General features: G+C 35.8%; 1 protein-coding gene across 14 annotated transcripts in view; it reads right to left on the bottom strand.

Annotated features, from left to right (window-relative positions):
- The window catches only part of ST7L (suppression of tumorigenicity 7 like), a 90119-nt gene that overhangs the window by 32519 nt on the left and 30784 nt on the right, over positions 1 to 26816 (bottom strand). For 12 of the 14 annotated variants that reach the window (XR_010410788.1, XM_045896952.3, XM_054512680.2 and 9 more), the window contains 4 exons: positions 25193 to 25265; positions 23822 to 23924; positions 7353 to 7503; positions 3672 to 3764 (listed from right to left, as the gene is read on the bottom strand). Coding sequence is in view for 12 of the 14 variants with exons in the window: in XM_045896952.3 (XP_045752908.1) it covers positions 3672 to 3764; positions 7353 to 7503; positions 23822 to 23924; positions 25193 to 25265 (420 nt within the window). In the remaining 2 variants the exon portion in view is untranslated. Of the gene's footprint in view, positions 1 to 3671; positions 3765 to 6765; positions 6858 to 7352; positions 7504 to 23821; positions 23925 to 25192; positions 25266 to 26816 lie in introns of those variants that run through there. The other 2 variants (XR_010410789.1, XM_064588637.1) reach the window with 2 other exon arrangements.

Below are 26816 nucleotides of genomic sequence, written 5' to 3'. Positions count from 1 at the left end.
ACCTTCTAATTGCCAGAGTCAATGGATTCTTCACAGTAACCACCTTCCTTGATATCAGATACTCCTCCTCACTTGGAAATTTTTAGTTCCTAGCCTATCTAGTTCTGGTTCTTGTCCTGTCTCTGTCCACTCCTTCACTGAATCTTCCCAACTCCTTATCAGCCACCCATTCCTTCAACATTTTTGTGCCCCCATGGTTCCACTCTTAGTTTACTTCTCACTCTACACAGTCTCCCTTAGTGATCTCAACCATGCCTAGAAAATGATGATTCCCAAGTTGGTTTGGTGATGTACAGCGATGTAGAGAGAAAGAGATAGTGGAACCCCCAGGAATCCTGTTTACACAACCTGACCCTGTCCCTAGGCCATGGCTAACCACACCAGGAATAAACACCTGGATAAATCTGATGCTCCCAGAAGTTTTAGAAGCCAGATTGAGATCTTATTCATGCTGTACAATTTGCTTGAACTGATAACGTGTAAACTAGAGCCACGTAAGGACATCAAGTTTGGCTACAAGAGTATCCAAGAAGGCAAAGCCAAACGACAAAGAGAAAGATAGAAAAATGAAGCAGACACATTGAGAGAAGCAGAAATGAGAGTTCATACAGAGAGGAGATGGCATTGGGGAAGGAGAAGAAGAAAAGTACGAACAGGAGAGATGGAAAAAGGCAGCCAGAGATAGAGATATACAGATAACTGACTCCTGGAAATCCTGATAGCCCTCTAGTTTCTGGTTCTAGTCCCTTCTGAGGTCTGACTATAATCTGCTTCAGAAGCTGCCTTTGGATTCTTTGAGATAATCCAGTCTTCAAATTCTAACAAATACCCTTTAAGTTTAAAACAGCTATTACTTGTACCCAAAGAATACCTACAATGTTTACTATTTATGTAATATATACATATTTAATATACATATATGTTTTATAAATATATCTTAGGCCCATATATTATTTAGAGATACAAAAATATGTATATATGTGCAAAATAGATTATAGATTTAAGCATGCATACATATACATGTGCACACACACACACACGATGTGGTATACATGCAACATACTCAAAGCCTGAATTTATTTACTTCCCCCATTCCCGTTCCCAAACCTGCTCCTCCTTCTGTATGATGGATTTCCCATTCTTCAAGTCAATCAAGTCAGATTTGGGAATCATCCCTGCCCTTAGAGAGACAGCACACCCCATTTCAGCTTCCTTATAATCTATTCCATACATGCAGTACTTAACACATTGTTTATCAGTCTTTCTATTAACTCATGAGCAGTTCAGGAGTTTGGAGTAGGATAAGGAGGAAAAGGTACTAATATTTAATATTTTTGTTGAGTACTGACAATGTATTTGGCCTGTTTATGACATTAAGGAGGGCACTTGATGTAATGAGCAGTCGGTGTTATATGCAACTGATGAGTCAATAAACTCTACCTCTGAAACTAAAAAAAAAGAAAAGAAGAGGCGCCTGGGTGGCTGTCATTGGGCGTCTGCCTTCAGCTCAGGTCATGATCCCAGGGTCCTGGGATTGAGTCCCGCATCTGGCTCCCTGTTCAGTGGGAAGCCTGCTTTTCCCTCTCCTGCTCCCCCTGCTTGTGTTCCCTCTCTCGCTGTGTCTCTGTCAAATAAATAAATAAAATCTTTAAAAAAAAAAAAAGAAAAATAATAAATTAATAAATTTGACTAATTAAAATATTTATTGAATATCAATTTTCATTGTGAACATCACAGAGATACATAGAGGGATGATAAAGAGAATCCTGGCCTTCAAGTTTACAATCTAGAAGGGGGAGGTTAAGAAGTCCACAAAGTACTTTGAGAGTTCAAAGAAAAAAACAGATAACTTATCTCAGAGGATGGAAGAAAATAAAAGACCCTGGGAGAAAAATATCAGCATACTCAACTTCCGTAATCTCTCCTAAATTTTCATCTATCTGTTTGGACCTTTCAGTTCACCTCATTTGTTGTTTGTAAAACTGCAACTTTCCTTCTTAGACTTGAGCTCTAATGGCCCCAGAACTGTAAAAACTGTGGCACAGGTTTATATCACATAAGGAAACATGGTGCTAGTGTTTATAACCTTCAGCATGCTTACTTATTGGTTAAATCATAAAAAGAAAAGTTACACAGAAATTCACCAGTTCACAGAGAAGAGTGAGAGGATAAGGCAGCTGAGACAAATAAGTATAGACCATTCTTTTGAGAAGTTTGGCTTCCTGAAAGCAGGGACTCAATGGGACTCTCAGCGATCATAACCCTATATACTTCTGGTTCTCCCCCTAAGTTTAAGACTGCTCTTTTTAGAATTGGAAAGTGTAGTCCCTCCAATTTCATTCTTTGTAAAGACTGCTTTGGCTCTTCTGAGTGTTTTACCTTTCCATATAGATTTTGAGATCAGCTTGTCAGTTTTTGTTCGTAGGGATTGTATTGAATCTATAGATCAATTTGGAGAGAACTGCCATATAAATAATACTCGGTTTTCCAATCAATAAACATAGAATGTCTCTCCATTTACTTAATTTTAAAAAAATTTCTCCCAGCAAATGACGTCGTTTTTAGTATACAAGCCATTTAAATTATTCCTAAATTGTTTGTTCTTTTTGATGCTACTATGATTAGAAGTATTTTCTAAATTTCATTTTTGGACTGATTATTCCCTGCCGGTATATAAATATGCAACTGAGTTTTATATGCAGATATTATATCCTGCAACCCTGCCAAACTTGTTTATTAGATTTAATAGTATTTTTATGAATTTCTTAGGATTTCCTACATAGAAGATGATGTCATCTGTGAATAAAGACAGTTTTCTTCTTCTTTTCCAACATGAATGCCTTTTTATTTTTTTTTTTCTGGCTTGATTGCACTGACTAGGATCTCCAGTACAATGCTGAAGTGAAGTGCAGAGAGCAGACATCCTTGCATTATTCTTAATCTTAGAGAGAAAGCATTCAATGGTTAAATCATAAAATCACCATTAAGTATCCTCTCAGCGGTGGAGTTTTCATAGATGCTCTTTATCAGGTTAAGGAAATTCTCTTATTCCTAGTTTGTTCAAAATTTTTACCATGAATGGTTGTTGGATTTTTGTCAGCCGCTTTTTCTGCATCTGTTGTCATTTATTCTCTTAACATGATGCATTGCCTTTTGAGATGTTAAGCCACTTACATTTGTGAGGTAAATGCCACTTGCTCATGGAGTATAATCTTTTTTATATATGGCTGGATTCAGTTTGCTGATGTTTTGTTGAACATGTTTGTGTCTATATTCATGAGGGATATCATTCTATAGTTTTCTTGTAATGTCTTTGGTTTTGGTATCAGGGTAATACTGGTCTCATAGAATAAGCTGGGAAGTGTTCCTTCCTCCTTTCTTTTCTGAAAAGAGTTTGTGAAGGATTGGTATTATTTCTTCTTCAAATGTTTGTAAGATGACTGCTCTTTTTAATATCTTCAACTTTTGTGTTCTTCATTGCATCTCACATAGCATTTTACCCCAGAAACATATGGGAATGAACTTATGCAACTACATCCAAGAAATGGCTAAAATAGTATTTTAAACAGTATCCTGAATTTCAACCAAAGGCACTTTTACTATGAGAAAATACTATGAAAAACAATCTCACAACTACTTTTGAGTTTAGGAAAACTAGAATATTTACTTACTAGGTAATAGCTCTCTATCAGCAGTCTCTGTGCAGCTGGGATAAGGATAAAATAGATGGCCCTTCTCTAATGGATATGGAATCATTCTAAAAGCTGAGAAAAAAAATACAGAAGTTGACATTCCATTCAGACTCACTTTCACATAGCATTTATTAATTTTTTTAGAGATACCTTTTAGATGAAAGAAACAAAGTAAGCAAAAGAAGGACTAAGAGGAAGAATAAGATTTATTTAGAGAATAGAATGGTCTGGCTGGAATAAAACTAAAGGGAGTAGTGGGTGATAAGGCTGGCTAGGTCCTTCTTGCCTCTGTCTCTTCACTATAAACACAACAGACTTAACTCTGTGGGTATGAATTCCTTTTCTTCCAGTAATCTTCATAAAATTGCAACATGTATAACTGTTGTGACCCAAGCTGTTGGCAACCTACAAGAGTTTTCTCAGTGGCTCCTAACTTCATGTGTTAGATATCAACAAAGTTTTCTACAAGCAGAATTTAACTTAAATCAGAGGTCACCAAAGCATCATCCTTTGGCCAGACCTGGACCACTATTTATGTTTATAAATAAAATTTTATTAGAATACAGATGTTAAAATCACTTGTTCATTTATGTATTATGTAAGGCTGCTTTCATGCTACAAGAATTGGGTAGCTATAACAGTGACTATGGCCACAGAGACTAAATACTTACCATCTGGCTCTTTACAGAAGTTTACCCATCCCTGATCTAGATTATCATCAGCTCTTGCAGACTTCTTAAAGAAGGAATCTTTATTAGCTACTCAGCTAGCTGAGTATTCATCAAAATTGTGATAAGTTTTTGTTTTTCCTTTAGTGCTTAGCTCTATAAACTTTTGTCAAAATATGAATTTTGTTCTGCCACAATAAAAAGTAGGGATTTGTCCAAAGTCACAGAGCAAATCAGTGGTAACACTAGGAAATCATTCATAAAGAAGATTATTTATGAAATACAGTGTAAGTCACATATTTACTGAGAACCTCCTATGTGCCAGGCAGAACATTAGGCACTGAAGACACATACAGGATCAATGAGACAGAGGACCTGGCTTTGAGGAGCTTATTGACTACCAGAGAAAAAGCAAAAGGAAGACTAATTACCCAAAGACATTCCACTCCTCAGTTTTAGTAGTCCCAGTTTCATTAATCTGCATATTGTCAGTGGCAAGCAGTGTCTGACCCTTAGCAAGTGGTTAATGCAGAGGTTCCCAAATTCTCTTGCTTTAAGGATACATGGTGCCCTTCATGTCTCTAACTGTTTATGATGACCCTAGGCTGAAAAAATACCTAACAATTCCACTTAAGTAGTGGGTCCAAACAACTTTAAAGGTTTATGTCCTAACAACTTAGCAGTGATTTGGGGGGGAAATATATATGTCAATTAAAGGGAAAAATAATTATTTCACTTTTTTAAAAGATTTTATTTTTTTAAGTAATTTCTAACACCCAATGTGGGGCTTGAACCTACAACCCCAAGATCAAGAGCAGCATGCTCTACCGACTGAACCAGCCAGGTGCCTCTAATTATTTCATTTTTAAACAATCACCTTTTCTTACTAATGGGATGTATGTACCTGTTGGACACCACATAACTTTTCAGACCTTGGAATCAGATTGGACACCGCCATCCTCATTTCCTGTTCCACACTGATTTTTTTGTGTGGTAGTTCTTTTAATCATAGCAATTAAGAAAAACCCAGCTTTGGGCGCCTGGGTGGCTCAGTTGGTTAAGCGACTGCCTTTGGCTCAGGTCATGATCCCAGGGTCCTGGGATCGAGTCTGCATCGGGCTCCCTGCTCTGCAGGGAGCCTGCTTCTCCCTCTCCCACTCCCCCTGCTTGTGTTCCCTCTCTCGCTGTGTCTCTCTCTGTCAAATAAATAAATAAAATCTTAAAAAAAAAAAAAGAAAAACCCAGCTTTGCAAAGCTATGACAACATCAAAAGAAACAGAATGGAGAGCCACCTAATGGTGAAACCTTGAACTATGCAGAGCTAACAGCTTGAATGATGCTTGACAGATGTTGAGTATTGCTGTTTCCACTGAAATTTTTTAAATATCCCATGATACTTTTGTGAATTTGCTACAATGCCCCAAAGTGCCTCATTACAAAGTTTGGGAACTGAGGGGGTTAACCAATTCTAGTTAATGAGTATTGAATTTATTTTTGAATTTCTATTGATAGCAGGAGTGTACTTTCCAAGACAATCATTATAAGAATTCAACTGACAAAATATTTTGGTTAAGCTTTTTCATTTTCTAAGTGATTTTAAGAAGTTACAAATAAGAGATCTGGTAGTTACTTGAAAAACAATCTAGTTCTCCAAAGAAGACACAGAAATGGTCAATTAGCGCATTAAAAAAATGCTCAACAACATTAATTATTAGGAAAATGCAAATCAAAACCACAATGAGATACCACTTCACACCTATTAGTATGGCTATTATTAAAAAAAAAAAGAACAAATGTTAGCAAGGATACAGAGAAAGTGAAACCCCTGTGCACTGCTGGTGGAATATAAAATGGTACAGGTGCCAAAGAAAATAGTAAGACAGTTCCTCAAAAAATTAAACAGAATTATATAATCTACAGGTTCCACTTCTGGGTATATACCCAAAAGAACTGAAAGCAGGAACTTGAACAAATACTTGTAATACCCATGTTCATAGCAGCATTATTCATAATAACCAAAAGGTGGAAACAACCCAAATGTCCATGACAGATGGATGTATAAACAAAGTATAGTATATACATACAATTCAGCCCTAAAAAGGGATGTTTTTCTGACACATGCTACATTATGCTAAGTGAAGTAAGCCTGATTTAATGAGACAAATACTGTATGATTCCACTACAGAAGGTATCTAGACTAGTCAAACTCATAGAGACAGAAAGTTGAATGGTTACCAGGGGCTGGAGAGGGGAAGAATGGGGAGTCATTGTCTAATGGGTACAGAATTTTCAGTTTGGGATGATGAAAAAGCTCTAGGGATAGATGATGGTGATGGTTGCACAACAATGTGAATGTACATAATGCCATTGAACCATACATTTTAAAACTGTTAAAATGGGGGTACCTGGCTGACCCAGTCGGCAGAGTGTGCGACTTGATCTCAGGGTTTTGAGTTCGAGCCCCACGTTGGGTGTGGAGATTACTTAAAAATAAAATCTTTAAAAAACAATAAAAAATAAATAAAATAAAGTGGTTAAAATAGTAACTTTTATGTTATGTGTATTTTACCATAATAAAAAAATAGATTGTGAAGATACTAGTTGTGAAGAAAATAGTTCATGATGTAAACATCTGAAAATTAAACAAAAGTCCAATTTTAAAAATACTAGAACAATAACTCAACCACATTAAAAAGCCTATAAACCAAGAGATGTAAGTTTTCATTTTCTTTCCTTACAAATATGTAACTTGAATGAACATATGGCAGAATACTGTAACAGTTTCTCATTTTGCTCTTCCTAAATGTGGCATCAGTATAAGTACATTAAATTTCTCCTACCAATAAACCAAATAAACACCTCTGGGTTCACTTTGAAACCAATCTGAACAACAATACTTAGGGAAACTCAGACAATCTGATTTAAAAAGGCTGCCTGGGAATGCAGTGAATAGTCCGAGAGATTAGTGGTACATTTGGAAAAGAATACTTACTGCCTTCCCACGTACACTGTAACAGATTAAGAGCACCTTCTATTCTCTTCCAGTGCTGAAGATGGAAGAAAGCATAGGCGATTGCTTCACTATCACCCCGTTTCAGAATGTGCTCTGGAGGTAAAATTAGACTTTTCATCTCTAGTAAGTACTAGAAAGATAACACACACAAAGACACACCACAGAAAAACGAAAACTTAAATTAAGTTCAAACACCCACAAAAATGTAGATTCAAATTTTACGTTAAAAAACAAATATTAAGCTAGTTGAGATGACAAGAGGGTCACACTGATAGCATGTGTATAAAATGCTCATCTATGCAAATTCCAAAGATCAGAATATTCCTAAGGGCAAAAATAAGGTGATAAACGGCTTACGTATGACCTTGCTAAATACATAATGGAAATTCAAGCTGAGGAAATAATGTGAGAGCAAATATCTATTTTTCCAAAAGAGAATTAAGTATAAAAATCATAAAATACAATTTTGGAACAACATTTTGTGGTGACATTCAATTCTTTTTTTCTCTCATTCCCATCTTATAGGTGGAGGAACTTAATTGTGAATAAGTTCAATTAAATTAATATCTACTGAGAGGAAAGCACTATGTTAGGAAACACTAGATTCTCTGGAGCTTCCTACTGTAATAGAAAGACAGATTTCTTAAGTTAATGATTATAATAAGACTATGCTGAGTGCTTTATTAGAGGTATAAACAGTGTATATAAGAATTTGGATAGAAGATACTAATTTTTTCAGCTTTTTTTACAATAGATTTATTGAGATATAATTCATATTTTACAATTCACCCATTTAAAGTTTATGACTCAAAAAAAAAGTGTACAACTCAATAGTTTTTAATATATTCACAGATAAGTACAACTATTACCACAGTCAATTTTAGAACATTTTCACCACGGCAAAAAGAATCCCCATCCTCTTTAGTTATTACCCTCTAACACCCATTCCCCCTAAGCAACCACTAATCTGCTTTGCACCTCTATAGATTTGCCTGTTCTGGCTATCTTATACAAAAAGACTCACATAATATATGGTTTATTGTAACCGGTTTCTTTCACCCCACATGTTTTCAAGGTACATCCATGTTATATCATATACCAGTACCTTGTTCCTTTTTGTGGCTGAGTAATATTCCATTATATGGATATACCACATTTGTTTATCTATTCATTATTTGATGACCATTTGGTTGTTTTCATCTTTTGGCTATTATGAATAATGCTGCGCAGGATAAACATTCATGCACAAGTTTTTATTGGAACATATGTTTTCATCTCTCTTGGGTATATACCTAGGAATGGAAGTGCTGGGTCATGTGGTAACTATATGTTCAGGAGGTATTAATTATGATTTAGGAGTTGAAAATAAACCACTTGATGGAATTGGGGATATTAACTGACATATAAAGATGTGTAAAATGTAGATGAACAGACTAGGTGGTGGGGTAGGGAAACACAGCGGGCTGGAATACAGGCCAACTTGAACAAGGCTAAGAATGCTTAGAGCAAGACACATTTAAGGAATTAGTGAGTGTGCCTCTTAAAGAAGTTACGGCCTGGGCGCCTGGGTGGCTCAGTTGGTTAAGCAACTGCCTTCGGCTCAGGTCATGATCCTGGAGTCCCGGGATCGAGTCCCGCATCGGGCTCCCTGCTCGGCGGGGAGTCTGCTGCTCCCTCTGACCCTCCCCCCTCTCATGTGCTCTCTCTCTCTCGTTCTCTCTCTCAAATAAATAAATTTAAAAAATCTTTAAAAAAAAAAAAAAGAAGTTACGGCCTATCAGTTCTTATTCACATATGAAATTAAATGATATCTTAAAGTCTTGAAGAAAATACTTGCCTTAATATTATAATCCACAACAAAAGCAGTATAATTAAATGTACTAATTCCATGAAAAAAGACACAAAATTAACCACTTGTACATCATCTTTACTATTAAAGTGGTCAACTTAAAACAAAACTTTTCAAAAAACACTTAGCTAAATACTTCCTCCAAAGACTAAGCCCAGAGTACATTTCCCCTACTAGACTGGTTTGAAAACAACCTCTTCGGTGCTACCTAACTTGATACCAAATTATGTGTGGTAAGGTCCAAACCACTTAACTTCTGTTATAAAATATAGAAAGAGACACACTTCTAAGAAGTGGTGTAAATGATACATTCTCAAACTTCAAATTCTAAGTTCCTCAGGTCGTTACACAAACTAAGGAGATAAACAACCTAAATTTGAGCTGAAACTTGTGAAACACTGTAAAACTGCTACAAGCAGGAAGAAACAAAAAAGTGTGGTGGTTTCAAAATTGAGCCTTAGGTTATTAGTCAACATATATGTATGCACTGTATTAATATACCTAAAATAATTTTTTCTTTTTTATGAAATGTGCCTTTCCAACACTCACTGAGCTTAATGCCCATCTTTAATTACTCTTACTCCTATACCTCAATAAAGCTGGAAAAAAAAAATAATAGTTAATCTTGATGTCTCTGGCTCTCTCCTCAAAGTGTAAGAATGCAGTCTGCTCATCAATTTATTTTAGCAGATGTCACAAGCTATGAGATTATTTACTAATCCAGTTTGGGGACTTAACATTTCCCATTCAGTTTCTTAAAGGAATGCAGCAGAGGTTGTGTCCTGGTCAAGCAAAGCCCATTTGCTGCCTGGTTGGGTTCTCTCCCCTTAGTGCCTTGGGCCTATATTCAGCAGGGTAATATTCTTTCTAATCCTCTCTAATCCTTGCCCATTTTTTTAAAACACAGTAAAAGATCACTCGCACCAGGCGGCTGTGGGAAAATGGACTCAAATAGCTGACCTCTGACATGACTCCTTATGTTCTTAGCAAGTGCACTAAGAGCTTCTTCAGTAGGAAGCAAAAAAAAAAAAAAAAAAAAAAAGCAGCAGTCACAATGGAATCTCCATCATAAAAAGAGTATCTCATTTTCAGACGAAAACTGTTTTAATACGTAAACCAAGTCCTTTCTATTAAAATTCTACTTCATTTTACAGGTGGAAGAGACAAAGTATCCCAAATTATTTTCAATGAGTTTTAGAACCCTGAAACTTTAAATTAAACCTACCTTGGTAGCCACTTAGCAATTGGTAAGCCAAAGATATTCACTTAACAATTATTCAGTCAAACTTAGAGAAAATATCAACTAAATATGTCAAGAAAATACTTTTTTGAACAGCAACTATATATTTTCAGTTTAATGATCTGAGTGACAATTCAGATAGTCAAGCACATATGGCATGTTTATTAGGAACTGACTTCAGGAGTTTATATTTTAAAATCTTTGCCATTTAATCATTAAAAAAAATCTTCTTATGCTATCTTATTTTTCATTACATCTCACCTACAAGCAAATGTCCTTTCCAATTTGACTTTAAAACAAAGCAATTCTTATGTTTCAGTTTCTAATAAGACACTGAAATAAAGTTCCACTCTCAAAATATAAGGGAAAATTTTCCGTTTAAGGAAGATATCTTTAAAATAGGTAATCATAGGATTATAACTTATTTATTTCCTTCACAAACTGCTACTCAGGAATTTCTGCTACCCAGCATAAGCTGTAAGTAACTACACAATAGAAACCACATCCTTCATATTCTACTATAGCACCTGGCACACTCCACTCCCAAAGTAGGCACTTAGACACTTACTAACTGACCTGATCTGATATATATAGCTAAAATGTCTTCAGACTCATGTTTATATTTCAGTTTTTTCTTAAAGATATTTTTTCACTCTCTGGGCAAACTAAAAACAAAACAAAACAAACTTTTGCTACCTAGACTTTATTTTTCTGTGAATAAGAATATGAAAGGTTGAAAACTGAAGAGTGGTTGGTTTGGTTTGGGTTTTTTTTCTGCTTCTGAAAGTACATGCTTAGTGCATAAAAATTCAAACACTGCAGAATTACATAGTAGAAATACTATATTAAAAGACTGGGGAATAGGGGTGCCTAGATGGCTCAGTCAGTTGAGCATGTGACTCTTGGTTTCAGCTCAGGTCATGTTCTCAGGGCTGTGAGATGGAGCCCCACGTTGGGCTCCACACTCAGCTCGGAGTCTGCTTGCTCCCTCTGCCCCTCCCCCTGCTCACACTCTTGTGCTCTCTCTAAAATAAAATAAATAAAATCTTTTTTAAAAAAAGACTGGAGAATAAAAGAATAAAGAGAAAAGGATAATCTAATTTATATTTGTCTGGATTTCTTTACACATAACATCCTTAAAAACAGGATCAAACTTTTATGTAACTCACTTTTTACTTCACAATATATCTTGTACATCTCTTATCTCTATATAGATCTAACTCATTATTTTTAATTGTTATATAGTGTTCCACTAAAAGCTGGTTATTTTGGGGCACCTGGGTGGCTCAGTTGGTTGGGTGACTGCCTTCAGCTTGGGTCATGATCCTGGAGTCCTGGGATCGAGTCCTGCATCGGGCTCCCTGCTCAGCGAGGAGTCTGCTTCTCCATCTGACCCTCCCCCCTCTCATGCTCTCTCTCTCTCTCATCCTCTCTCAGGTAAATAAATAAAATCTTAAAAAAAAAAAAAGCTGAGTTATTTTATAAGAAATAAGGTCATGCTGAAATTGTACTACCATTCTTAAAAGGCCAAAAATAATAACATTAAGTGAAACTCATAAAAATGTTAAGTAAAACGGCTTCAAAATTCCCCAAAAAGTGATGGGATCTAAAATTTTACTTTGTTTAACTTGGTTTGTCTAACTTAGGTCTTTATAGCAAAATAAGTCCAAAGTACAGACATGTCTATTTACCAAACATCTACTGAAGCCTGTTACGCGTTAAGCAGAGTTTCAAACATAAAATGATATGTAAAACAAGAGTTCTGCTTTTTAGGGAACTAAGGAAGAGACATACAAACAGACCAAAAAACAAACAAAACAAAACCAAAGCCAAGATATGATTACAGCATTGAAGGAATGGAGAAGAGAGAGCCATTATCTCTGCTTGGGAAAAATGGTAATGACACCTCTACAGAAGAGGCAACAGATGAGCAAGATCCTGAAGAATGAGTAGAAACTTGCCATGTAGAGAAGAAATTAAGCATATGTACAAAGGTAGGGAGACATGATGAGACATGACCAATCCAGGGAATAATGAGGCAAGGAATAAGGTTGGAGACAGATGCCAGGCCCAGACTGTGAAGGGTTTTGTTTTTTTTTTTTTTAAAGATTTTATTTATTTATTTGAGACAGAGAGAATGAGAGAGAGAGAGCACATGAGGGGGGAGGGTCAGAGGGAGAAGCAGGCTCCCCGCCGAGCAGGGAGCCCGATGCGGGACTCGATCCAGGGACTCCAGGATCATGACCTGAGCCGAAGGCAGTCGCTTAACCAACTGAGCCACCCAGGCGCCCAAGTGAAGGGTTTCTGTATATGCAATAGTAAGGGGTTGGTCCTTATCTGACAGGTAATAGGGAACAAAGAGAGCTCTTTAAGCAGAGCAGCTTTGCTATTTAGGTAGACAGCTCTGGTGATGGCCCGTATGGAGATAGGATTATGGCAGGGAGACTACTGAGACATATGTTTTAATCACCCCAGCAAAAGATGGAAAGTATTTGAGATTATTTCTATATCTTTACCTGTATGTTTAGAAATGCATAGAAAATGTCTGGCAATAATATAAACCAAACAGAAACAGTAGTTACATGAAAGAAGTAGAATTGGATTTTTTATTTTATAAACTTCTGAAGGGTCTGATTTCTTTTTTATGAAGCACTCATTACTTTTATAATAATAATGATAATTTTTTAAAGAGCAGGTAGTGAGGGCATACACTGGTCAGTGACAGAGGGGATGGAGTAGATGGCTAGATCTGAAAGACATTTCAAAAAGATTATGAGTTGGCAGTTTGGGAAGGGCAGAAGTAAAGGTTAATGATGAGAAGATGATAGTGAAGCCATAAATCAAAATACAGAAATAAGGAAAGACAGGCAAATTGGAGAAGACACTTAAAAATAAGATTTAAAAAATGCAGTTTGAGGGGCACCTGGGTGGCTCAGTCGGTTAAGCATCTGACTCTTGATTCTAGCTCAGGTCACGATCTCAGGGTCGTGAGATCGAGCCCCGCGTCAGCTCTGCGCCCAACACAGGGTCTGCTTGCCTCTCTCCCTCTGCTCCTCTGCCTGCTCTCTCTCTCAAATAAATAAAATCTTTTTTTAAAAATTCAGTTTGAGACACACTGAGGTGGCTGAGGTACCTATCAGATATCCAGGTAAAAATTTCCACAACTAGATAAAAATACAAGTCTATAGACAAGGAAGGAAGCCAGAGTTAAAACATACAGGTTTGGAAATTATCAGCAAATAAAATATAGTTGAAGATATAAATCAAGGCTGGTACCTAGTATATGCTGCAGGACCTTCCATATTACCTCCAAATCAATCACTCTACTGTTATATCTGGAACAGAACCGAAATTGTTGGAACAATTTGTATCCAACTATGGATAACATACTCAAATGACACTCAAGTCTCTTGCTTTTCCCTAAAAATTAAAAAAAAAATTAAAGCTATTTTAGTAGTTAAAAAAAAAAAGACATAAATGATGTATGGTCTGAGGCCTTTTTTACTCTAAAACCATACCTATGCTTACACTCAAATTCACTTTAATTTTGAATTGCTTTGATCTTCATAATTTATCTTTAGATTACTTCGTTTCTATTACTTTGTAAATCTTACAACAGCTTTTGACCAAAAGCAATATAATTCTGACCTGAAGTAATGATAATACTTTATAATCTTCCTCTTAAAAGCAGAGGTTAAAGAAAAATCTCTGAAGGCATCTGAAATTAAGGTACTTTGCTCTTGATCAGTCATGCACATCAAGAACCAATTTATCTCTGCAATTAGTTTTCTCAGTGCACATTCTATGAGATTGGGCAGGCAGCTTGAATGCAAAGAGTCCACATGGATGTGTATTAGGGGGGAGACTAAAGACAGTTCCCAGAAAGAAAGTAAACAGAATTGCTACATTAATAAATTGAAATAAAACATAATACTCTTGGCAGCCTCAGGAGCAAAGAGAAAGTGATCTTATGGTGAAAAGAAAAGGAAGGGAGACTAGAGAGGGCATGTGCCACAGGAAAATGCCTTTCCATATCATCCTACAGAGCAGAACCTCAAGAGATAAGAATTTTATATATCTACTCGTCCACCTAGGCCAGAGTATAATACAACAGAAAGGTATAGTGCTTTTCTGTGCTCTAAGTTTGGGTCAGACTTTCAACACCACTTCCCATTTCTCCTTTGATTCCTGCCATACCATTAAGTCTCAATCAAGTGCACATTTCCCTCTTTTATCCTTCATATATGCTGCTATAATAGAGGTAGTTTGGCCAATGAAATGTAAGCTTGCTGCTAAAGAGGTGGTATCTTCTGTTAGTGGATGGGACTCAGAACATCCTACATGCTTCAATTTCTGATCAACCAGAATGGATTTTTCCTTTTCTGTATCAATTTATTTTTAAAATTCCCCTTGCAATTAAAGAAACCTCCAGGCATGGTCTGGTTTCTTGGCAACCCAAAACGGCTTTTTTTGTAAAATAAGAAATAATGATTTTTAAAAGCTACAGATAACATATTCTGAAACATGTGCTCAAGTTTGTTATTTTGTTTTTAAATGTTCTACTTTACTCTTCCCTCAAGAGCTTCTCCTGCCAGACACAAAATAAATTATTTTCAGGGTATTAACTAATTCAAATTAGTTAATTCCTAACTGTCTCAATAACTTCACCTTTACCTTGTCTCAACAAAATCCCCAAATTTGACACATGCTAAGGCCAATAAGCACTAAAATAATATTCACAAGAAAAGAGTGCGTACAGAACAGCTTAAACAGGAAGAGAAAATGGCAGTGGAGGTATAATAAAACAATCCTCGCCATGATCAATACTCTTGCCTGATACTCAGACACTGTGTTAAGTGCTTCATACATATCATTGCATTTAATCAGAAGGCATGATACTTTGACAGTGCTTTCCATGCTGAGTCAAATTCTTTTTCTTTACTGAGGTATAATTTAAAAACAGTAAAATGCACAGACCTAACTCCTGCAATTTAATTAGTTTTGACAAATGAGTACAAGTAACCCCCAAATGAAGACACAGAATACTTTCATCACCCCCAGAAAGTTCTCCTTTCCAGTTAACTCTCTGTCTTGACCACCTTAGGCAACTACTATTCTGATTTCTTCCCAGCACAGTTCACCTTTCAACGTCACATGAGTAGAATCATTCATCTTATACTCTTCTGTACCATACTGTATTTTTGAGATTCATTTGTATTTTACTTGTATCAGTTCTTTCTTTTTATTGCTGAATAGTATCCCACTAAATAAATATATCGCAATTTGTCCATTTACTTGTTGTTCTGGGTTGTTTCCAGTTTGGGGCTATCATGAATAAAGCTGTTATGAACACTCACATTCTTTTTGGAAAAATACAGTTTCATTTCTCTTGGGTCTATACCTTGGAGTGGAATTGCTGGTTCACAGAAGTGAGATATACGCTTAACTTTGTAAGAAATTGCCAAATAGTTTTCTAAAGTGGTTGTATCATTTTATACGTTTAGCAGCAAAGTGTCAGAGCTCTAATTGTTATACAATCTTACCAACATTTTATCAGTCTTTTTAATTATAGCCATTCTGGTAGGTGTGAAGCAGCACCTTGTGATTTTATATTGCATTTCCCTGATAACTAATGATGTTGAGCACATCTTTATGTGTTTATTGGACATTCCAATGTCTTCTTTTATGAAGTATCTGTTCAAGGCTTTTGGTCATTTTTCACACTATATATATATTCTGAATAGGAATCCTTTGCCAAACAAATCAGTTGCAAAAATACAAACAGAAATTTTGATTTAAAAAAAAAAAAATCAATGGACACTATACATGTGGATATATTTCTGGACTTTCTATTTTGTGATCTTGTAAGATCTTATTTATTTGTCAGAGAGAGAGAGAGAGCACAAGCAGGGGGAGTGGCAGGTAGAGGGAGAAGCAGATTCCCTGCTCAGCAAGAAGCCCAATGCGGGACTCGATTCCAAGACCTTGGGATCACGAGCCGAAGGTAGATGCTTAACCGACTGAGCCACCCAGGCATCCCTGTGGTTTTGTTTTTAAGATAATTATTTCAGGGGCCCCTGGGTGGCTCAGCCAGTTAAGCATCCAACTCTTGGTTTTGGCTCAGGTCTTGATCCCATGGATTGTGGGATCAAGCCCCGCGTTGGGCTCTGTGCTCAGCATGGAGTCTGCTTGAGATTCTCTTCCTCTCCCTCTGCCCTTCTCCCCTGCACTATTGCTCTGGCACGCACTCTCTCTCTCTAAAATAAATAATCTTTTTAAAAAGATAATTATTTCAAATTTAAATATAAAAACAATAAAATTTAGAAGAATTTGGTGGTAGTATGCTTAGGAAACAAACCTTCAATGAAATATTGCAGCTAGCTATTTTTAGATTCTAAGTTAAAGCTGGACAATACTATTTTAATTAATATGTAAAGTGTCATAGGTCAACAATCACATCTATATAGGTCACTGACATTCATGGATTTAATACTTACAATTTCAATCATCTATGGTATCTCTAAACATCCATGACTTATAAAGCCATCATTTTGCTAAGGCACAAATCTGAATCATGTGCTCCGAGGCTTGTGCACACATGTGAGTAACTTATCTAATGAGTAACCCTGACTCTTCAGCATTCACATCTCAGCAAGGTTCATGACCTATCCTCGTATTTACATTTCAGGGGTGAAGTTATGTTACAGTGGTATTTTCAACTATGGAGATTCATAATGGTTTTGGACCATATCAGTCAAGAGTGTCAATAGCTTACTATAAGAATAATGTTAAAGAATACCTTCTACAATAAAAAGACAAATTAAAAGTGTTCAAAGGATTTGAATAAACTTTTATCCAAAGAAGTCATACAAATGGCCAAAAAGCACATTAAAAGATAGATGTTTGACATCATTAGTCATTAAGGAAATGCAAACCCAAACCACAACGAAACACCGTTCACACCTACTAGGATAACTATAATCAAAAGACAAACAATAACAAGTGTTGGCATGGATGTACGGAAGTTGAAACCCTCACACATTGCTGGCGGGAATGTAAAACAGTGCAGCCACTTTGGAAAACAGTTTGGAAGTCTCTCAAAAAGTTAAACATGGAATTACCATATGATCCAACAATTCTGCTACTAGGTTTATAGCCAGGAAGTGAAACCACGTGTTCACACAAAAACGTGCACATGAATATTCACCGCATATTTATTCAAAATAGCCAAAAAGTGGGACCAACCCAAATGGCCATCAATTGATGAATAAAGAAACTGTAGTCTTATCCATACAATGGAATATTGAGGAATGAAGTATTGATACATGCTACATTATGCTAAGTCAGACACAAAAAGGCCACATATTCTGATTCCAAATCCACAGAGACAGAAAGAAGATTAGTGGATGCCAGAGATTAGGGAAGAAAAGAATGGGGAGTGACTATTAATAGGTACCGGGTTTCATTCGGGGGCAATGAAAATGTTCTAGTATTAGAGAGTGATGATGATTGTAGAGCCTTAAGAATATACTAAAAACCACTGAATTTTGTACTTTAAAAGGGTGAATTTTATGGCATGTGAATTATCTCAATTAAAAAAAAGAATACCTTCTATAAAGCTCTGATGGTTGGATAATAAAGGATACGAGACACTAGAATGACTGAAACATGGTGTTGTGGAATAGTCAAAAGGTATGAAATATTTTCTACTCTTAAAAAAGAACCTATTTCTATAGTAGCTGAAAGATGCACAATCTTTTTCTTGTTTGGCGACTAAAAAAAAATTTGAACCAAAGCCATAGCTAGGTAATGAAGAACAAGTCAAAACCCATGAAAACATGCTGTTCTAATTTTTTGCTATTACTATCATAGTTACTGTACACTGAAATTCATTCAGTAGATTAAAAAAATCTGTACAATCAATATTAATGAAATATCTAAAGCGAATTCATAGCCTGAAGAGATTTATGTGATCTTTCTCTATTGCGCTTCTAATAGTTTCCAGCTTTAACAAATTGCACAGCTAGACCTGCAGCCATTTCTGTTGTAGTTATGTGGAGAGTTGCCAAAAAATATTTCCTGCTAAAATAGCTTTATCCTTTGTCATTTTACTGGTAAGAGTCATACAACATTTGACAAATTCGTGTAATAAATTTGTAAAAATAAAAGAAGATTAAATTTATTTATTTATTTATTTACGTAAAGGTCGCTGTTCATTAGGTTAAATAAGCTATCACAACCCACAGTTGAAGTTTGAGGAAGAAAACTCCTACAGCCCTTTATGTTTGCTTGGCTCCAGCTGAAAGACAGGGATAGAGAACATAATTGGTGGAGGGGGGATCTGAATCAGTACATACTTCATCACTTGTAAAACCCTAGCAAAAATAGCCTTACAGACCAGAGCTCTCCAGTTCATGTAACGCCAATGTTATTTAGGTGGGATATTATCCAAGTTGTTGGAGCTTAAATTTTCTCCAAAAAACCTTAATAATGATCCTGTTTAAAAATACCCAGCCTACAGTGTGTATCCACAAACAATACTGTAAGGCTTATAGCACCATTCTACTTAGCTAGATATTTTGATAGAGTGGAACTGTCAACTGGCTTTGATGTTTAGCTGGGGGAAAATACTTAAATTTCTACCTACAAATAGAAATGATTTAAAAATGTTAAAGTATATACACATTATATACTAAATATATACTTAAATTGTATATTACAGTTTTACTGAGGTATGTATTTCATATCACAAAATTCACCATTGTAAGTATACAGTTCAATGATTTTTAGTGAATTTATACAGTTGTGCAGCCATCACCACAAAAAGCTCCCTCACGCTGGTCTGCAGTCAATCCATACTCCCACCCTCAGCTCCAGGGAACCACTGATCTGCTTTTTGTGTCTATTGTTTTCCCTGCTCGAGAAATTTCATATTAATGAAATCATATAATATGTTGTCTTTTGTGTCTGGTTTCTTTCACTTGGCATAAACTATTTGAGGTCCATCTATGTTGTTACAAGTACTTATAGTTTGTTTCTTTTTAGTGCTAAGAAGTGTTCCACTGTATGGAGATAACTACAATTTATTTGTTCACTCACCTGTTTTTGGACTGTTTCAAGTTTTTGGCTATTGTGAATAATACTATTATGAACACTTGCATACAAGTCTCTGTATGGACATAAGTTTTTATTGCTCTTGGGTAGATATCTAGGACTGAAACTGATGGGTCATAAGGCCAGCATATGTTTAACTACAAAATTGTTTCCAAAGTAGCTATACTAATTTATATGCCCAGCAGCAATGTATGCAGTTTCTCCACATTTTGCCAACACTTGATTTTGTCAGTCTTTGTGAGTATAGCCATTTGAGTGGGTATAGAGTAATATCATATTGTGCTTTTAATTTGTATTTCCCCAATGACTAATGATGCTATCTTCTCATGTGCTTATTACCTATTCATATATCTTCTTTGGTGAAGTGACTATTGAATCCTTTGCTAATTACTTTTTTTTTTTTTAAAGATTTTATTTATTTGACAGAGAGACACAGCGAGAGAGGGAACACAAGCAGGGGGAGTGAGAGAGGGAGAAGCAGGCTTCCCGCGGAGCAGGGAGCCTGATGCGGGGCTTGATCCCAGGACTCTGGGATCATGACCTGAGCCGAAGGCAGACGCTTAACGACTGAGCCAACCAGGCGTCCCGCTAACTTTTTAATTAAGTTGTTTGTCCTCTTATTATTGAGCTGTAAGAGTTCTTTATAAGTTCTGGATATGGAACTTTAATAGTATATGACTTGCAAATATTTTTCCCTAGTCTTTGGCTTTCTATTTTCTTAATGATGTCTTTTGAGGAGCAAACACTTTAAGGAGTCCAATTTATCCACTTTTTTATGGATCATGTTTTTGAAGAAATCTTTGCCTAACCCAAAGTCACAAAGATTTTCTTCTGTTTCCTTCTCTAAGTTTTATAATTTTACCTCCTACATTTAGATCTATGTTCCATATTGACTTCGTTTTTGTAAATGGTGTGAAGGAAGGGTCTGGGTTCTTTTTTCTTTTTTCCTCCATATAGATAACTGATTGTTCCAGCACCATTTGTTCCAGCCCCATAAAAAAGACTATCCTTGGCACCCATTGCCTTGGAATTCTTGTTGAAAATCAATTGATGGGGTGCCTGAGTGGTTGAGTCAGTTAAGTGACTGCTTTCGGCTCATGTCATGATCCCGGAGTCCCGAGATCAAGTCCTGCATCGGGCTCCCTGCTTAGCGGGGAGTCTGCTTCTCTCTCTGACCTTCCCCACCCCTCAAATAAATAAATAAAATCTTTAAAAAAAAAAAAAAGAAAATCAACTGATCATCATTAAGTGAGTTTATTTCAGGATTATTTATTGTCTTCTATTGATCTATATTTTAATATTTATGCCAATATTATTTTAACTACTATAGCTTAAAAAGGTCTTGAAATTGGGTAAACTTGGGTAACTTCCAATTTTGTTCTTTCTCAAAATTGTTTTGGCTATTCTATGTCCTTTGCATTTTCTTATCAATTTTAGGATGAGTTTGTGAATTTCTACAAACAGGCCTGATAGGATTTTAATAGGAATTAGATTGAATCTACAGATCAGTTTGGAGAGAACTGTGATCTTAACAATATTGAGTCTTCTAATCCACGTACATGGTACATATCTCCATTTATTTAGGTCTTCTTTAACTTCTCGTGTGTTTAAAGTAAAAAAAAAAAAAAAGTATCCCTAAAAGCATTATAGATTATCTAGAGCAGATTCAATCTGGAGATTAATATATTTTATCTATCTAACAGTTTAATTTAACGAGGGCAATGCCTGGGATTTCTACTACCCTCCCTCCACCCAAGTGCCTTCAGCAGTAGTTTTGAAGACAAATGCACAATGCACATTATCAGAATTGTTACTGCTGAGAATACACTTTGCATGAGAGCATTTCTGAAGCAGAAAACAAGTCCACAACTATAGGGTGCAGATTTTGTTATTTTGAGTGGGAATTAAATAAATAAAAATTTTAGACACCTTAGGGATGTATTTAATTTGAGGAGTTCTGATTAATAACTGCTGCTTACCTTCACACAGGGGAACAGATTTCTATCCCATCCTGGATAATAACATTAAAAATCACTTCTGAAATGTTTACTGTGTGTCAGGCATTCTTCTAAGCACTTTAAAGATATGAACTCATTTAATCTTAATAACAACTCTAAGGGATAATGATTATTAGCCCCATTTTATACACAAGGTCACTCAAGTCCAGAGAAATTGAGTAACCTGTCCCAGGTCATACATCTAGGAAGTAGTGGAGCCAGAATTCAAACCTCAGCAGTGTAATTGCAGAATCCATTCTCTTAACCACTCTGCAGCATGAGAGAGCAGAGCATTTCATATAGAAGGATTTTCAAACTTCTGCTTCCAGTAATTGAAGACTGGATAATTCAGATCAACCCTCTCAAACAACAAAATATTTTTAAAAACCTAATCAAATACATCAGAGAATTAACAAAGGGTAAGGAATTAACAAACAGTCCAAAGAAGGCAGCAATAAGAGAAGCCACATTTGCCAATTCTGGACAAGATGGCTAAGAGGCTGTTCATTTTTTATGCCAGTTTTATAAGGCTAAAGGAACAAAAGTCAGGAGTTCCTGGTGTGCTAAGAGTGAGAGTCTTGGTAAAATCCTCAGGATTGAATTGGGACCCAGAAAAGCTTCATCCTAGGAATAAGGGTGAATCAGAAATAAACCCAGACATTCATGGATTTCAGCCCAGTTTCTAGTCATCTGGGGAGACCAGAAAATATCAATCCCTGAAACTGAATTAAGATGATTCTGTCCTGCTGGTTGCTTCTTCTAAGCATCTAAGAGCAAAGAAAATCCTCTCTGAAGGACAATACTATTATCTGAAGTTTCAAGTTATTTCTACATTTTTTTTACATTAAAATAGTGGGTACGTAGTCAAAGAAAATCAGGCAAAAGAGAAAGCAAGACAAGAAGAAATAATGTAACAGAAAAAAACACATTATAGAAACAGAAAGAAGTTCCAGATATGTGGATTATCAGAGAAAGACTTTAAGATAACTACTTTAAACTATTTTCAAAGAGATAAAAAAAGTATATTTTAAATTTTGGCAGGGAATCACAAACTATAAATAACACAGGAGATGTGAAAAATAAACAGAAATTCAAGAATTGAAAAATATTTCAAAGGAGTGAAATCATAGAGTATGTTCTCTGGCCATAATGCAATTATGCTAGAAATCATGGATAAAAAGATAATCTTCACATGTTTGGAAATTAAGAAATAGCTAAATGGAATAAATATATCTCTAAAGATATATTTAGAAAGAGGAAATCAAGATGGAAATTAGAAAATATGTTGAATTAAATTAAACAAAAAATACTGCTATCCAATGCAGTTAACATTGTACTTAGAGGTCTACCGACTTGAACAAATATTTTAGAAAGAAGAAAGGCTGAAAAATAATGTGTTAATTTAAGTACCTATATAAAAAGATACAGGAAATAAAAAAATAATAAAATAGAGCCAAAGAAAGTTGAAAAAAGCCCATAAAGAGCAGAAATGAATGAACCAGGAAACAAATAGTAGAGCGGATTGACAAAGCCAGAGCTTGGTTCTTTGCAAAGACTAATAAAATTGATAGATCCCTGGGGAATCTGGTTAAGAAAATAAAAAAACTAGTGTTAGGAACTAAACAGTGGATATCACAATTGATCCTGCAAACATTAACAAGATAACAAAAGGATTTTATGAAATCTTTGTGCCAATAAATTTCAAAATTTTTATGAAATAAATTCCTAGAAAAATATAACAACAAAAACCAACACAAGAAGAACAAATTTGAATAGTCATGGAATGGCTAAAGAAACTAAACTTGTAATTAATCAATTAAACTAATGAAATGAAATTTGTAATGAAAATCCTTCTCACAAAGAAAACTCCAGATTCCCTTTACAGTCATTAAGTATCAAAATTGTTAACAGACTTGGGGTGCCTGGGTGGTGCAGTCGGTTGAGTGTCCAACTCTTGGTTTCAGCTCAGGTTGTGATCTCAGGGTCATGAGATCGAGCCCTGCCTCAGGCTCCGCACTCAATGCGGAGTCTGCTTAGGGCTCTCTCTCCCTCTCCCTCTGCCACTGCCCCCAACGTGCACGCTCATGCGAGTGAGCTCTCTCAAATAAATAAATCAATCTTTAAAAAAATATATAACAGACTGAAATAATTCTGACTAGAATTACAGAGACCCAAACTTTGGTCTACATACTTTCATGAGTTTGGTAAACTCAAATAAGTGTAGCATTTTGATCATAAAATTTCTCACTTTTGGAACATGAGGATTAAATTCCACAGCTCTATGAATTGCTTCCACAGCATTGATTTCTGCTGTGCTTAGCCCTCTTCTGGAAGCGGTTTCGGGAGAGAATCTGTAAGAAAACCACAACATGAAAAAATTAATATAAAAATCCATGGATTTTGATCATAATCTAACTTCCTGAAGCAGGGGTTTCTGGTGATAGCCAAAAACAAAGCCAAATAACTACTAAACATGAAATAAAGCCCTTGGGTCAACATAAAAAGAAGGGCAGCATAAGAAATGGAAATCTTCAAATTTAGGTAGTAAAAGCCTTCAGAAGTCCACTGGCACATTCTGGGAAAGGTGATAAAATAAGAAATGCTACATAGGGACATCCAGAGAATCTCATGAAATAGAGGTACATTCGTATAAAATTTTCACCGAGAGGAAACAGACTGTGAATATTCCATTCTAATTCATATTGAGGCATAGTAATCTAAGGCGAAAGAAAATGGTTGCCCTTTGGTTTCTGAAAATCTTATCTGTGGAATAAAGAGAAATTCATTAAGGACAGCCAAAAAGACAAGGGAAACAGAATTTAGAATTATAATCTCAGAACAGACAGCGTGAAACTATTTCCCTACCATACACCTTATTATCATCACAGCTACAATGTACTCCAAAAACAACCATGCTACAGTATTATTATTCTCATTTTACAGAAAGGAAGAGACTCAAACTGATTAACGTGCCCGAAGTTCCACAGCTGGTATACAGTAGACTGTGAATTGGAATCCAGGTTTATTTAGCTCTAAAAACCGTGCTCACTACACTAGTAAGAAGCCTCAAAGCCCCATGAGATCAAGGGTTATTCAAAAGGAAACAGGGAGGAAAAGCATTGTTTAAAGTCAGTGGTGAAAAACAATACAGGTTTCCCCTGCGATCTGCAAGTAGAGCGTTCCTAAGAAACCTTTCCTAAGCTGGAATGGCGTAAAGGGAAGAAGCAATTACCATTTCATAAATGTGAGCATCCTGTTCAGATTTCTTTCGGTTAGCAAACACAGGTATTAATGTAAGTGTTTTATAAAAGTGAAGTGGCATAAAGTGAACTTTCAGATAGCAGGGGAAACCCGCCTTGAGTTTAGTAGTCTTTCTGAATTACTGTAGTTTTCTTTTTTTTTTTTTTTAAAGATTTTATTTATTTATTTGACAGAGAAAGACACAGCGAGAGAGGGAACACAAACGGGGAGTGGGAGAGGGAGAAGCAGACTCCCTGCCAAGCAGGGAGCCCGATGCGGGACTCGATCCAGGGACTCCAGGATCATGACCTGAGCCGAAGGCAGTCGCTTAACCAACTGAGCCACCCAGGCGCCCATTACTGTAGTTTTCAATACTTACTTATCTGAAACAGTCCTTGTCTTCAATAGTGCTGCTGTATAACAGATTGCTGCTGACTTTGGAAGGCTTATATCTGTAATTGTAATTTTCAACTTAGGTAAGAATCACAAAAAATATCTTAAGACAATTTTTAATAAGAATAATTCCTGGTACAAATTCAACAGATAAAAACTAAGATTCAGGAAAAAAAAAAAAGAAATATTTAACAGGAGTCAAATCCAGTTAATACAATAGGTAATTTTAATTTTTTCTTCTTCCAATGTTTTTGTATTTTCTACATTGTCTTAAAGGATTTTTTATAAAATAAAGAATCAGGAATTATAATATAATTAATCATACCAATCCTTTCTTAAAGAATGCCCAAAATAATGTTATCAGGAGAGTAGTACTAGTGGACTCTCTCGAAGTTTTAGATTCCAGAGTTACACCAGCAAATCGAGAACTAAAGAAATAAATTTGCTTTTAGCTTCTACAGGATTCTAGAATGGTAAAAACTGGGGAATCATAAAAACAGCTGAAAATACAGAAGCATATCTAAGTTGTTAGTTTTATTTTATTTTGAATAAATCAGGTCCTATCTGATTTTTTGTATTTGGTTGCTAAGCTTGTTCACTGTATCATAAGCAGGCCACGCACCCGATAAGTTACATATGGAAAGAATTTCTCACAAATTTCTCCATGAGCCTACACTATTGTGAAGCACTTGTAAGAATTCCAGATGTTTAAAAGAAATAAACTTCTCTTTCCAAGTGTGACACATTTCAAACTTTCCAAGTCATGGGGATTCCCAAGCTAATGGCTAGGAACTTACAACAGAACAACGGTGAATATGTGACCTGTACCTATGTTATAGGGAAAGATATGACCAGAAATATTATGCTAGTTAGGATGTTTTCATCTGGATGTTAAAAGCTGATGCTTCACTCAGAATGAGGAGAATGGTCATGCTTCTTAAAAATTCTCCCAACTCCATTTGTGGTGAACTGGCACTGTTTAGTATAATAATAAAAATAGCCAATATATACCGACTTCTTACTATTGGAAGACTAGTGAAGAAATGGAATACCTGGATTTAAGTGTTAGCTTGCCACACTTACTGGCTGGGACCTTACCCAATTACTTAACCTTCTTCAACTCCAGTTTCCTTTTTACTAACAAGAGTAAACGAACTTGTCCTACCACCTCACAAGATTATTATACTGATCATATGAAATAACAAATTATACTTTGTAACCAAAAAGCATTGTAAAAATGTTATTCTGAATTTCTTATACATACCATAAAGCAACTTCTGTTAACTGTCTCTGACACTCCAAAACAAATGAGGTACCATCCTATGTCCATAGCACCCCGTACTTTTCCAATTATCTCACCTAACACACTATGCTTCAATATAACTACTATTCATTTGTCTGTATGTTCCTTTACTAAACTGGAAATCCTACAAGGACTAAGTCCATGTCTTCTCGTTCACCATTGTATTCCAAGCCCTTCACTCAATAAACAAATGAATAAATTTTTACAGAAGAAAAGTTCCTGCTTATAGGCTTTTCCTCCCAAAAGTCTTGATAAAGAAGAAACTATAACTTGTATCCATGGATTCTAAATACTGACTAGTAAGATG

The sequence above is a fragment of the Mirounga angustirostris genome, unplaced genomic scaffold, assembly GCF_029215605.1.
Source record: "Mirounga angustirostris isolate CCGP_5_RB_7025 unplaced genomic scaffold, mMirAng1.0.hap1 SCAF_4, whole genome shotgun sequence".
Taxonomy (NCBI): Eukaryota; Metazoa; Chordata; class Mammalia; order Carnivora; family Phocidae; genus Mirounga; species Mirounga angustirostris.
Note: the sequence above shows the minus strand (reverse complement) of the source record. Positions and strands in the feature narration are given on the sequence as shown.